Source organism: Microchirus variegatus (assembly GCF_963457635.1).
Source record: "Microchirus variegatus genome assembly, chromosome: 12".
NCBI classification, from domain to species: domain Eukaryota; kingdom Metazoa; phylum Chordata; class Actinopteri; order Pleuronectiformes; family Soleidae; genus Microchirus; species Microchirus variegatus.
Window position 1 is genome coordinate 28,779,374 of NC_139813.1, and position 12,500 is coordinate 28,791,873.

Genomic DNA, 12,500 nt, shown 5'->3' on the forward strand with positions numbered 1-12,500 from the left:
CCCAGTTTGTGGAAAAGTCAGAGTTACAGTGAGACAATGGTCTTTCTGTGTGTGTGTGTGTCTCTGTGTGTGTGTGTGTGTGTGTGTGTGTGTGTGTGTGTGTCTGTGTGTGTGTGTGTGTGTGTGTGTGTGTCTCTGTGTGTGTGTGTGTGTGTGTGTGTGTGTGTGTGTGTGTGTGTGTGTGTGTTCCTCTGAGGTTAATTAACACACTCACAAACTTCAGCCTCTATTCAACGCACAAGTTTAACACTTTCTCCTGAACGCACATCGTGAAACGCTGAGTCACCGCTAACGTGATTAAACATGAGTAAAAGATGGTTATTATATATGTGTATATATATATGTATATATACACATATACATATATACATATATATATATATACATATATACAGATTATTGTTGTGAAAGTTACTTGAAGAAGGATTTGTGTCCTCAGAAGAATAACAAAGAAACAGAATGATTGGTAAACGTGGGCCCAGCAGGGGGCAGCAGAGGGCTGTGGTCACGTGATGAAGACCAGCGCTCATTACCATAAACTCAGTTTAAACTAAAATCTAACGTGAACATAATAAAGAGGCGGAGAGATGCAGCGCCCCCTTGTGGCACGTCAAACTGACTCACTAGGACTGTACGGTGGCGAGGTGACATTTCTTTTCTGAAGAGAACTGAGTTTTTCACGCCCAGCATGTGTGTGTGTGTGTGTGTGTGTGTTGCAGCTGTTCTGGCGCTGATGTCACTGCTGAGTGGCGGTGATGTCACAGGTGGGCGTGGCCCACTTCACTGGTATGAAAAACACGAAGACGTTTGTGTTTTTATCGTCTCCAGAGATTTGGCGTCAGACTGAGAGTGAGCGCCCCCTGCTGCTGCTGAGGGGAGTTTACAGACTGAGAGTGAGCGCCCCCTGCTGCTGAGGGGAGTTTACAGACTGAGAGTGAGCGCCCCCTGCTGCTGAGGGGAGTTTACAGACTGAGAGTGAGCGCCCCCTGCTGCTGCTGAGGGGAGTTAACAGACTGAGAGTGAGCGCCCCCTGCTGCTGCTGAGGGGAGTTTACAGACTGAGAGTGAGCGCCCCCTGCTGCTGAGGGGAGTTTACAGACTGAGAGTGAGCGCCCCCTGCTGCTGCTGAGGGGAGTTTACAGACTGAGAGTGAGCGCCCCCTGCTGCTGCTGAGGGGAGTTTACAGACTGAGAGTGAGCGCCCCCTGCTGCTGCTGAGAGGAGTTTACAGACTGAGAGTGAGCGCCCCCTGCTGCTGCTGAGGGGAGTTTACAGGCTGAGAGTGAGCGCCCCCTGCTGCTGCTGAGAGGAGTTTACAGACTGAGAGTGAGCGCCCCCTGCTGCTGCTGAGGGGAGTTTACAGACTGAGAGTGAGCGCCCCCTGCTGCTGCTGAGGGGAGTTTACAGACTGAGCGTGAGCGCCCCCTGCTGCTGCTGAGAGGCATCTTTATCTCACTGTTACTCAGACGTCTGTGAACCACTCACTCTCACACACCAAAGTCCACAGGAGCTGCTGGGCCTCTGCTGCCTCGTGTGGTCACTTTGTGTCACTGAGGTCAATCAAACAGTGAAGTGATGGAGAGTGAGCTTCAGCATCAGCATCAAACACAAAGGTTCACTTCCTGTTCCTCACTTCCTGTTCCTCACATTTGTTTCCACTAAAGGTCAAGTTCACAGCGTCAGCAGCTCGGCGCCACCACCAGGTCACACAGGAGAAAGACGTCTATACTTTGTGTATATACATATATATATATATACATACATACACATGTACATATATACTGTATGTGTATATAAAGTGTCTCACCTGTGTCCTCGTCCTCCTGGTCCATGGCCATAGGTCCAGAGATGGGCGTGTCCCCGCTCTTCAGACAGTTGTGGACGTACGTAGCCTTCCAGCGAGCGTACTTCCTGTGCTGAATGTTCTGCAGACAGACGTCAGTGTGTGAGTGGTCAGGCTGGGAAAGGGGGCGGAGCCTATGCTCCATAATCAGATTGTTATCAGATTATTAAAACAAAGACTTTAGTCTTACAAAAACATTATTGTCCCCATAATAAAGGTCAAAGTGTGTCCTTTTATTGTGAAAAGTCTGCGCAGGAGTTTCACACACACACATTCTTGTACTTGCTGCATACTGAGGACTGGGTTGCTGACAAAGTGAGGACCAGCATTTCCACTTCAACCCAATCAACCCAATTACAAATATCTACTTCATGAATGACATCTACAAAGAACTACTGGTTGCAGTACCATAACATGTCTGCAGGTGGAGCCTCAGAGCAAAAAGGGCTGGAAAACTTTTTTGATTATTTATTTATTTTGGTCCAAAATTTGACACAAACGTCATACCATACTATGTCATCCAAAAGTTGAAAACAATTTTGAAAAAAAAAATTGGTCCACAATTTGACCAAAATTTTTTTACCCAAAATTTGACAAAAAACGTCAAACTATACTATGTCGTCTAATATTAAAAAAAATTTGGTCCAAAATTTGGTCCAAAATTTGAAAAAAAATATTTGGTCCAAATTTTGAAAAAAAAATATTTGGTCCATAATTTGACAAAAAAAATTGGACCCAAAATTTGACAAAAACGTCATAGTAACGACAAAAAATTTTATGTTTCAATTTTTCATGTTATAGCAACATAAGGAAGTGATTTCAATGAAAACAAAGTGAGGACCGGCCAAAATGTCCTCACTTTGTTGGTTAAAAACCCTCACTGGTCCTCAGTGTGCTGCAAGTACAAGAACACACACACACACACACACACACGCACGCACACACACACACACACACACACAGTGTTTCCTGTTGATGAATGTGTAACATAAATCAAAGGGAAGTGTTTTCTTATTTATCTCCTCTGTGATACGTGAATGTGATTTAGCGTGATTTAACGTGATTTAACGTGATTTAACGTGATCTAACATGATTTAGCGTGATCTTACCTCCTCTGATAATTCTCCAAACACAGACAGAACGTCCAACAGCAAACTGGACGTGTAGAAAGACTTGATCATGTTTCTGTGGGAGGAAGAGGAAGAGAGGAAGAGGATGAAGAGGAAGAGGAAGAGAGGAAGAGGATGAAGAGGAAGAGGAAGAGGAAGAGGATGAGGAAGAGAGGAAGAGGATGAAGAGGAAGAGAGGAAGAAGAAGAGGAAGAGAGGAAGAGGATGAAGAGGAAGAGAGGAAGAAGAAGAGGAAGAGGAAGAGAGGAAGAGCGGAAGAGGATGAAGAGGAAGAGAGGAAGAGGATGAGGAAGAGAGGAAGAGGATGAAGAGGAAGAGAGGAAGAAGAAGAGGAAGAGAGGAAGAGGATGAAGAGGAAGAGAGGAAGAGGAAGAGAGGAAAAGCATGAAGAGGAAGAGGAAGAGAGGAAGAGGATGAAGAGGAAGAGAGGAAGAGGATGAGGAAGAGAGGAAGAGGATGAAGAGGAAGAAGAAGAGGAAGAGAGGAAGAGGATGAGGAAGAGAGGAAGAGGATGAAGAGGAAGAGAGGAAGAAGAAGAGGAAGAGAGGAAGAGGATGAAGAGGAAGAGCGGAAGAGGATGAAGAGGAAGAAGAGGAAGAGAGGAAGAGGAGGAGAGGAAGAAGAGGAAGAGAGGAAGAGGAAGAGGAAGAGGATGAGACATAAACAGAGAAAACACTTGTTGATCTTGTGTCAGGTCGTCATGGAGACTGTTACATTGTTGCCTCAGCACATGAGTCATCAACATGACCTTTGACCTCTGCTTACACAACACACACACACACACACACACACACACACAGTTAAGGTGAGTCAGTGAATGGTCTGTTTGTCTCTGTGGTGAAGGAAGTTTCTTATTTCACCTGTGTGCGTGTGTGTGTGTGTGTGTGTGTGTGTGTGTGTGTGTGTGTGTGTGCGTGCGTGCGTGCGTGCGTGCGTGCGTGCGTGCGTGCGTGCGTGCGTGCGTGCGTGCGTGCGTGCGTGCGTGCGTGCGTGTTACAATAAATGTTACAGTGTTAGCACTCCTGGTGTTTAGGGGGGTGGGGTTTCCAACAGAGAGCTAACGGGAAACAGGAGACGAGGAGACAAGAGACAAGGAGACAGGAGACAGGAGACAGGAGACAGGTCTTACTTGTGGAATCGTCCTCCTCTGTCCTCGTTGTCAGCGTACAGGAACATTTTTAAGGCGTAGTTCTCGATGTGAGCGTTTCCTACGACTTCCTGAGTGATGGAGTCATTATCACTGAGCTGCTGCTTCATCTGGAACACACACACACACGCACACACACACACACACACAGAGACACACACACACACACACATGTTCAGTCTGAGTTCATCCATTCATCACTCTCATGTGTTCAACCCTCTTTTAACCACAGGGGGCGCTGTGCTAATCTCAGCTGAGACAGAGAAAGAGGGGCGGAGTCACACCCTGAGTTATGTTAATGAGGCGTAGACAGATGACAGGATGAACACAGGAGGCAACAGCTGCTACAAAGGGAGTGGGCGGAGTCACTCACAGCCAATTAGAGGAGACGATGGACAGAGGTGAAGAACACAGCTGTGCCCTGGGGACAGGTTTGACTGTGACACCACAGGGTCATTACTGCTGTGTGTGTGTGTGTGTGTGTGTGTGTGTGTGTGCTTCCTGTCAGTTGTGTTGTTGTCATGTTTATTAAAGCACATGTTTGTCATCATGTTGCCTCTTCCATTTTTAACTTTAGGTTATTTGCTGATGAGATTAACACAGATTATAATCCACTGTCATTTAAGTTAAAGTTTCTACGACGTCTGCGTCACATGATCACGTCTTTATTTCACTACAAAACAAAACTACAAAACACAAAAGTGGATTATAATCTGTCTGTTTCCTTGTGTCACAGCACTAACGAGGTCCAGCACTAACGAGGTCCAGCACTAACGAGGTCCAGCACTAACGAGGTCCAGTACTAACGAGGTCCAGTCCCTGTCAGACCCCCTCAGGTCTCTGAGGACCATTATGGTCTCCACACACACACACACACACACACACACACACACACACAGTCTCCTTCAGAGGAAACAGTCTGGATTCTTTGACTCCTGCAGAGACGTCAGTTTCCTTCTGTCTCCTCACACCTCCTCACACCTCCTCACACCTCCTCACACCTCCTCATCACAGCCTTATACAAGCTCATTAGAGCGACTCCTGTCGAGAGTGTGTTTGTGTGTGTGTGTGTGAGTGTGTGACTGCACACACTCACACGTGACCATTAACACAACACACACACGACACCTTTATAAAAACACAAAATCAACAAAAACTCCCTGTTTATTAGCGTCATTCATGTCTCACTAATAATGAGGCCTGACACACACACGCACACACACACACACAAACACACACACACACACACACACACACACACACACACATTCTTGTTCTTGCTGCATACTGAGGACCAGGTAAAAGTGTTGACAAAGTGAGGACCAGCATTTCCACTTTATAAATCAACACAATTACAAATATCTACTTCATGAATGACATCTATAAACAACTACTGGGTGCAGTACCATAACATGTCTGCAGGTGGAGCCCCAGAGCAAAAAGTGTGTGAAACACCAGGGCTGGAAAACAGGTTTTTGTACCATATTGAGGATCTGTGTTAAAAACAGAGTATTACATGTTTACAACATGAGGAAGTGATTTAAATGAAAACAAAGTGAGGACCGGACAAAATGTCCTCACTTTGTAAAAATGTCCTCACTTTGTTGGTTAAAAACCCCTCACTGGTCCTCAGTATGCAGCAAGTACAAGAACACACACACACACACACACACACACACACACACACACACACACACACACACACACACACACACACACACACACACACACACACACACACACACACACACACACACACACACACACACACACACACACACACACACACACTCACCGACTCCAGCTGGTCCATCAGTTTAATCAGGAACTTCCTGCACTCTGGTGTTTTACTGTCCAGCTTCATACCTGTCTGCGGCATAGAGACGACCTGAGGACAAGAGGACAGTGAGGACAGGAGGGTCAGGAGGACAAGGAGGACAAAGACACATCAGTTGCTGCAGATCAAACACCATCATCTGTCAATCACAGTGATTTCTGATCAGTGACACACAGTGACCACACGAGGCAGCAGAGGAGTTTTGTAAACCTCAGTCACATGTTTATCAGTGTTTAAGTTAATAAAGTATTTATTCTCTCCTGTTATGTTCAAGTGAGGAATGATGAACGTCATGAGGCCACGCCCACTCTGTCACTGTACACTGACAACACAACAATGAGCTGTTTGACAGGAGGGGGCGGGGCCTCAGGCGTGTAGTGAGGCGCTTCACCAGCAGGTGGTCAGTGACAAAGAGTGTCTTTGTCCACACACACACACACACACACACAGCTGTGACCACCCGAGGACAGGAGGTCAGACACTGCTGCAGCCCCCTGCTGGTCAGGAAAGGGAATGGCGAGGGATAAGCCCCGCCCCCAGTAGCTGTATCAGTCCTTTGTCTTCAGCTGTGTCTCAACAGTCCAGACTGTGTCCTCCTGTCCTTCACTGTGAGACATGACAGGAGGCTAAATGCTGCCCTCTACAGTCTCAAGTCCTACATCACAGTTCTTCTCCATCTGATTGCTGCTTTAACCCTTCATCAGCAACAAACATCACAAAAATATCATTGATGGATATATATAGATAGATATATATATATCTATATATATAGATATATATATAACACACACACACACACCATAGAGAAAACCAGTGATTTTAGCTCACAGGGACACAGGAGCTGCTGGTCCTCTGCTGCCTCGTGTGGTCACTTTGTGTCACTGAGTTAAGTCTAAAGTCAATATTTTAAAATCAGTCATTGTAAGTTAGTGATGGAGGCAGCAGTGGATCAACAACTCCTGTGAACTCCTGTGTGCTGTGATGTTAAAATCACTGGTTTACTCTATGGACTTTGGTGTGGGAGAGTGAGTGTGTGTGTGTGTGTGTGTGTGTGTGTGTGTGTGCGCGCGCTGAGTCACTGCTGCTGACTCACTCTCAGTTTTTGGTCTAAACCAGAACAACAGAACAAACTGGACTCTGGACTGAGACCGAGTCCTCACAAAGACGCCATGTCCTCATCACTGACCCGCACACACACTCATGAACGAATGTTAGCCCGGAAGTTAGCTCGCTCCATGCTAACGTCCCTGTGTGTGTGTTCTCTCATTTTAATCCGGAACAAACCGGTTCTGTCCGAGTCTGTGAGCGCGTACCGATCGGGGTTCACAGCTAACAGCTAACAGCTAACAGCTAACAGTTGTGTCTGTGCGCAGGTAAACACAGCTGGTTATAGCTAGCAGCAGCAGCAGCTAGCATCAGCAGCTAGCAGCAGACTCACAGTAGTACGCCACCACCGGGTCCCGCTGCTCGTGCTCCTGCGCGGTGCGGAGGTGGTGCTGGATGGATCTGAGCTGAGCCGGCAGTGCCATGGTCCGTCCGGGTCCGTCCGGGTCCAGAAGGTCCAGAAGAACAACCACAGCAGCGGAGGAGAAGTTGTTGTTGTTATTAGCCTCGACTGTTCTTCACTTCCGCGTGTTTGTCCAATAGGAGTGGCCGCCTACATGGGACATGTGACGTCACCGACCTTTCAGGTGGCCCCGCCTACGTGACGTTTGACGTTTAGAGAATATTACAAAAAAAATGATAAACCAAAAACACACTTTATTTATATAGAAATAAATCAAACTTTTCCAAGAATTCTCTCTTTCTGCAGAGAAGAATTTACCTCAGAGGATGAATAATAATTATATAATAATATAATAATAATAATAATACACATGTATATATATTATTATTATTATTTTATATATATATATATATGACCATATATATATATATACAATTATAATTATAATTATTATTATTATTATTAATAATAATAATAATAATAACAATAATAATAATATATTATAGTTATTATTCATCTTCTTAATCTTCGTAAATTCTCTGCAGAAAGAGAGAATTTCTGGAAAAGTTTTATTTATCTCTATATAAATAATGTGTGTTTTTGGGTTTTTTCCCCGTCAAACGTCACGGAGGCGGGGCCACCTATAATAATAATAATAACAATACACATATATATGTATTATGTTACATACATATATCTATATCTATATAGAGATGTATCTGTGTGTGTGAGTGTATATATATATATATATATATATATATATATATATATATATATATATATATATATAGAGGATAATTATTAATAATAATAATAATAATAATATATATATATATATATATATATATATATATATATATATATATATATATATATATATATATATCCCAAGCTGCGCTCTCTCTCTCCCCGCGTTCGCGCTCTCTCTCTCCCTCTGTCTCGCGCAGAGCCGGTGTTCTGCTCAGTGTCTCGTGAGCAGCAGCGGAGGATAAATCATTAAATCATTAAATCATTAAATCATTAAATCATTAAATCATTAAATCATTAAATCTTCAGAATCATGGATTCAGGGTTTTTTCTGCCTCAGTTTCCTCTGAGTTTAAACTCCACCGACCATCATCATCATCATCATCATCATCACCTGGACCTGGACTCTGAGGACCTGGACCCTGCGGACCTGGACCTGGACCTGGACTCTGGGGACCTGGACTCGGTCCACGTGGCCGTGCGCTGCGTCATGACGTCGGTGTACCTGCTGATCGTCCTCGTGGGTCTGCTGGGAAACATCACGCTGCTGAAGATCATGATGAGCAGCGTGTCCACGCGCAGCGTCCCGAACATGTTCATGTCCAGTCTCGCGACAGGAGACCTCGTGCTGCTGCTCACCTGTGTCCCCGTGGACGCGTTCCGTTACTTCTCTGAGGAGTGGCTGTTCGGAGAGGTCGCGTGCAAACTCATCCCCGTCATTCAGATGACGTCAGTGGGCGTGTCCGTGTTCACGCTGACGGCGCTGTCCGCGGACAGGTGAGACACGTGAGACATGAGAGACACGTGATGGACAGGTGAGACATGACAGACACGTGAGGGACAGGTGAGACATGAGAGACACGTGATGGACAGGTGAGACATGACAGACACGTGATGGACAGGTGAGACATGACAGACACGTGAGGGACAGGTGAGACATGAGAGACACGTGATGGACAGGTGAGACATGACAGACACGTGAGGGACAGGTGAGACATGAGAGACACGTGATGGACAGGTGAGACATGACAGACACGTGAGGGACAGGTGAGACATCAGAGACACGTGATGGACAGGTGAGACATGAGAGACACGTGATGGACAGGTGAGACATGACAGACACGTGAGGGACAGGTGAGACATGACAGACACGTGAGGGACAGGTGAGACATGACAGACACGTGATGGACAGGTGAGACATGACAGACACGTGATGGACAGGTGAGACATGAGAGACACGTGATGGACAGGTGAGACATGACAGACACGTGATGGACAGGTGAGACATGACAGACACGTGAGGGACAGGTGAGACATGACAGACACGTGATGGACAGGTGAGACATGACAGACACGTGAGGGACAGGTGAGACATGAGAGACACGTGATGGACAGGTGAGACATGACAGACACGTGAGGGACAGGTGAGACATCAGAGACACGTGATGGACAGGTGAGACATGAGAGACACGTGATGGACAGGTGAGACATGACAGACACGTGAGGGACAGGTGAGACATGACAGACACGTGAGGGACAGGTGAGACATGACAGACACGTGATGGACAGGTGAGACATGACAGACACGTGATGGACAGGTGAGACATGAGAGACACGTGATGGACAGGTGAGACATGACAGACACGTGATGGACAGGTGAGACATGACAGACACGTGAGGGACAGGTGAGACATGAGAGACACGTGATGGACAGGTGAGACATGAGAGACACGTGATGGACAGGTGAGACATGACAGACACGTGAGGGACAGGTGAGACATGACAGACACGTGAGGGACAGGTGAGACATGACAGACACGTGATGGACAGGTGAGACATGACAGACACGTGAGGGACAGGTGAGACATGAGAGACACGTGATGGACAGGTGAGACATGACAGACACGTGATGGACAGGTGAGACATGACAGACACGTGAGGGACAGGTGAGACATGAGAGACACGTGATGGACAGGTGAGACATGACAGACACGTGATGGACAGGTGAGACATGAGAGACACGTGATGGACAGGTGAGACATGACAGACACGTGAGGGACAGGTGAGACATGAGAGACACGTGATGGACAGGTGAGACATGAGAGACACGTGATGGACAGGTGAGACATGACAGACACGTGATGGACAGGTGAGACATGAGAGACACGTGATGGACAGGTGAGACATGACAGACACGTGATGGACAGGTGAGACATGACAGACACGTGATGGACAGGTGAGACATGAGAGACACGTGATGGACAGGTGAGACATGAGACATATGTAAGTGTGTCTGTGTGTGTGTGTGTGTGTGTCTCTCTGTGTGTGTGTGTGTGTGTCTCTGTCACCATGACAACAGTGACATCACTGATCAACACTTTCTTTCTTCTGTGACTGATCACTGATTAATGTCCATGAATGATTTCATCTGTGATGTCCTCTGTCTCACCTCAACACACATCTTCATGGTGAGGACACTGAGGACACTGAGGACGGTGTCTTTATGTCACTGACAGACCATAATATCAGCACTCACTCTCCCACACCAAAGTCCACAGAGACAATCAGGGATTTTCACTCAATCTGACGCTGTCTTCTTATGTCTCTGTCTGTCTCTGTCTGTCCCTCTGTCTCTGTCTCTGTCTGTCTCTGTCCGTTCCTCTGTCTGTCCCTATGTCTCTGTCTGTCCCTATGTCTCTGTCTGTCCCTCTGTCTCTGTCTGTCTCTGTCTGTCCCTCTGTCTCTGTCTCTGTCTGTCCCTCTGTCTCTGTCTGTCTCTGTCTGTCTCTGTCTGTCTCTCTCTGTCTCTGTCTCTGTCTGTCCCTCTGTCTCTGTCTCTGTCTGTCCCTCTGTCTCTGTCTGTCTCTGTCTGTCTCTGTCTGTCTCTCTCTGTCTCTGTCTCTGTCTGTCTGTCCCTCTGTCTCTGTCTGTCTCTGTCTGTCTCTGTCTGTCTCTGTCTGTCTCTGTCTGTCCCTCTGTCTGTCCCTCTGTCTCTGTCTGTCTCTGTCCCTCAGATATAAAGCCATCGTGAACCCGATGGACATCCAATCGTCCAGCGCTGTCTTCTGGACATGTCTTAAGGCCGTGTCCATCTGGCTGCTGTCCGTCCTCCTCGCCGTCCCTGAGGCCGTCTTCTCACAGGTCGTCTCTGTGAAGGTGACTCCGCCCCTGACTCCGCCCCTGGCCACGCCCTCAAACACAGCAGGGGGAGGGGCGTCATGTCAGCCATGATGTTTACCCTCTCTTTGTCTCCTCCCCCTCCTCAGGGTCACGGGGTTCACGCCAACGTGACCTTTGTGAACTGTGTCCCGTATCCGTCGTCCAATCAGATGCATCCAAAGATCCACTCAGTCATGATCTTCCTGGTTTACTTCCTGTTTCCTCTCGCCATCATCTCCGTCTACTATTACCACATCGCACGAACGCTGACCAGGAGCGCCCTGGACATGCCAGGAGAGGTCAGCCAACACACCCAGAGACAGGTGAGGTCAAAGGTCAGCCAACACATCCAGAGACAGGTGAGGTCAAAGGTCAGAGGTCAGCCAACACACCCAGAGACAGGTGAGGTCAAAGGTCAGCCAACACATCCAGAGACAGGTGAGGTCAAAGGTCAGAGGTCAGCCAACACACCCAGAGACAGGTGAGGTCAAAGGTCAGAGGTCAGCCAACACACCCAGAGACAGGTCAGAGGTCAGTGTTTTCCGTTACCATGACGACGCTCCACTCACAGTGGCCTCTGTTGTTACCACTGTTGCTTAGCAACAACATCACTAACAACACATGACTCATCAGGTCACTGACACGCATCAGCTGACCTTTGACCTTGTGACGTCCATCATGGATCAGAGAATCTGCTCCTACAACATGGCCGCCACAGGTCAAAGGTCAACGCTAACCTGCTCCTCATGTGTTCATATCCATCTGTCTTGACTCCGCCCCCTCCTGTCTTTCAGATGGAGACGAGGAAGCGCCTAGCTAAGATCGTGTTGGTGTTTGTGGGTTTGTTCGCCCTCTGCTGGTTCCCTAACCACGTTCTCTACATGTATCGTTCCTTTCACTACGATCACATAGATCTGTCACTAACTCACCTCATCGTCACGCTCTTCGCTCGCGTCCTCAGTTTCTCTTCGTCCTGCGTCAACCCCTTTGCTCTCTACCTGCTCAGTGAGAGCTTCCGCCGCCACTTCAACAGGTTAGCATGTTACTGTGATGTTACTGTGATGTTATTGATGTCACTGTGATGTCACTGTGATGTCACTGTGATGTCACTGTGATGTTATTGATGTCACTG

At 47.2% G+C, this 12,500-nt stretch overlaps 2 protein-coding genes across 2 annotated transcripts in view; one reads left to right on the forward strand and one right to left on the reverse strand.

Moving 5' to 3' along the window:
• The window catches only part of vta1 (vesicle (multivesicular body) trafficking 1), a 10,620-nt gene extending 3,038 nt beyond the window's left edge, over nt 1-7,582 (reverse strand). The window contains 6 exon segments of the mRNA XM_083898885.1: nt 1,806-1,923; nt 2,951-3,026; nt 4,101-4,228; nt 5,914-5,992; nt 5,994-6,006; nt 7,394-7,582. Of these exon segments, the coding sequence (XP_083755011.1) occupies nt 1,806-1,923; nt 2,951-3,026; nt 4,101-4,228; nt 5,914-5,992; nt 5,994-6,006; nt 7,394-7,484 (505 nt within the window). The 5' untranslated portion in view covers nt 7,485-7,582.
• Nucleotides 7,583-8,522: 940 nt separating this feature from the next.
• The window catches only part of nmbr (neuromedin B receptor), a gene marked incomplete at both ends in the record, with an annotated part of 5,418 nt that continues 1,440 nt past the window's right edge, over nt 8,523-12,500 (forward strand). Inside the window, 4 exons of the mRNA XM_083898695.1 lie at nt 8,523-8,986; nt 11,224-11,365; nt 11,476-11,691; nt 12,163-12,401. Of these exons, the coding sequence (XP_083754821.1) occupies nt 8,523-8,986; nt 11,224-11,365; nt 11,476-11,691; nt 12,163-12,401 (1,061 nt within the window). The remainder of the gene's footprint in view (nt 8,987-11,223; nt 11,366-11,475; nt 11,692-12,162; nt 12,402-12,500) is intronic.